General features: G+C 39.7%; 1 protein-coding gene across 1 annotated transcript; it reads right to left on the minus strand.

The window, feature by feature from the left end:
- Positions 1-489, minus strand: LOC107488994 (uncharacterized). Its single transcript, XM_016109777.1, has one exon. It carries the CDS (start codon positions 487-489, stop codon positions 1-3), a length of 489 nt encoding a protein of 162 aa, XP_015965263.1.
- Between the last annotated feature and the right edge of the window lie 1,824 nt (positions 490-2,313).

Genomic DNA, 2,313 nt, shown 5'->3' on the forward strand with positions numbered 1-2,313 from the left:
TCAGTCCTCCTCCCTTGCTGGATCCTTCAAAAGGAAGATCTCCAGCTCCTTGTTGTTCTTCATCTTCACACCATGATACAGCTTCATGTAGTATCCATTGACTTTGAAGAAGGTGGGTCTTGAGGGGTGACTTAGGTGGACAACTCCGTACGGTTTCACCTTCTCCACCACGTAAGGTCCATCCCACCTTGACCTCAGCTTGCCTAGCATTAACCTCAACCTTGAGTTGTAGAGTAGGACTAGGTCCCCAGCTCTAAACTCTCTTCTCTTGATGTTCTTGTCATGCACAGCCTTCACCTTTTCTTTGTAGAGCCTTGAGTTCTCATATGCTTCTAGTCGAAGGCACTCCAATTCCTCCAGTTGTAGCTTCTTTTCGATTTCAGCACCCCCTAATCCCGAGTTGCATTCCTTCACAGCCCAGTAAGCTTTGTGTTTCACCTCTACCGAAAGGTGACGAGCATTTCCATAGACTAAGCGGAACAGACTCATTCCGATGGGTGTCTTGTATGCCGTCCGATAAGCCCAAAGCGTATCTCCAAGCCTAGAGCTTCAGTCCCTTCTATGAGGCTTAACAATCTTCTCCAACATGTGCTTGATCTCTCTATTAGACACCTCGGCTTGTCCATTTGTTTGGGGATGGTAAGCCATCGTCACCTTGTGAATGATGCCATGTTTCTTCAGCAAACCTGTCATTCTTCTATTACAAAAATGAGAGCCTTGATCACTCACAATTGCTCGTGGTGATCCAAAGTGACAAATAATATTATTCCTAACAAAATACACAATAACGTTAGCAACATCAGTACGGGTAGGAATTGCTTCCACCCATTTAGAAACATAATCCACAACTAACAACATGTATAAAAAACCATTCGAGTTTGAAAATGGACCCATGAAGTCAATACCCCAAACATAAAAAATTTTATAAAACAACATAAGTTTTTGGGGCATCTCATCCCTCTTGGATATATTTCCAAACCTTTGGCATTGGTGGCAAGAGTCACAGAAAACATTAGCATCCTTAAATAGTATGGGCCATCGAAATTCACAATCTAAAATTTTTCTAGCCCTTTGAGGACCAAAGTGTCCACCACTCTCAGAAGAATGACAGGCCTCTAAAATTGACTAAATTTTGGATTGTGGCACACACCTTCTAATTATTTGGTCAGCACCACATCTCCACAAATATGGGTCATCCTATATGTAATACTTGGATTCACTTTTAAGCTTGTCCTTTTGATGCTTAGAAAAATTAGGAGGAAATGTACGACTAACCAAATAATTAGCTATGAGTGCATACTAAGGAACCACCTCAGATATTGCTTGCAAGCTATCAAGTGAAAATGCATCATTGATAGGAGTGGAGTCACTCTTAATATGTTCTAGGTGACTCAAGTAGTCCGCCACTAAATTTTAGGAATCACTCCTATCTTTGATCTCTAAATCAAATTCTTGCAACTGCAATATCCAACAGATTAAACTTGGTTTAGACTCTTTCTTAGCTAACAAATATTTCAAAGTCGCATGGTATGAATATACTACCACCTTAGTTCCAAGTGAATAAGCTCGAAATTTATCCAGAGCAAAAACAATAGCTAACAGTTCTTTTTCAGTGGTAGTATGATGAGCGGATAATTTATACGCTTTTTGGCATTGTTTTTAGGTAGTTTTTAGTAAGTTCAAGCTACTTTTAGGGATGTTTTCATTAGTTTTTATGTTAAATTCACATTTCTGGACTTTACTATGAGTTTGTGTGTTTTTCTGTGATTTCAGGTAAATTCTGGCTGAAATTGAGGGACTTGAGCAAAACTCTGAAAAAGGCTGACAAAAGGACTGCTGATGCTGTTGGAATCTGACCTCCCTACACTCAAAATAGATTTTCTGGAGCTACGGAAGTGGATTTATACATCAATTACTTACTCATGTAAACCCTAGTAGCTAGTCTAGTATAAATAGGATAAGTTACTATTGTATTAGACATCTTTTGACAGTTTAATCTCTTGACTGTTTAGCCTTTGATTATTTGGTCTCTTGATCACTCAAGGGGGCTGGCCATTCGGCCATGCCTGAACCTTTTACTTATGTATTTCCAACAGTGGAGTTTCTGCACACCATAGATTAAGGGTGTGGAGCTCTGCTGTCCCTCAAGTTTCAATACAATCACTATTACTTTTTATTCAATTCCCTTTTATTCTTATTCCAAGATATACGTTACACTTACCTTGATGAATGTGATGATCCGTGATACTCATCATCATTCTCACCTATGAACGCACGTGACTGACAACCACTTCCGTTCTACCTTAGGCCGAG

This window comes from Arachis duranensis, chromosome 5 (genome assembly GCF_000817695.3).
Source record: "Arachis duranensis cultivar V14167 chromosome 5, aradu.V14167.gnm2.J7QH, whole genome shotgun sequence".
Lineage (NCBI taxonomy): Eukaryota > Viridiplantae > Streptophyta > Magnoliopsida > Fabales > Fabaceae > Arachis > Arachis duranensis.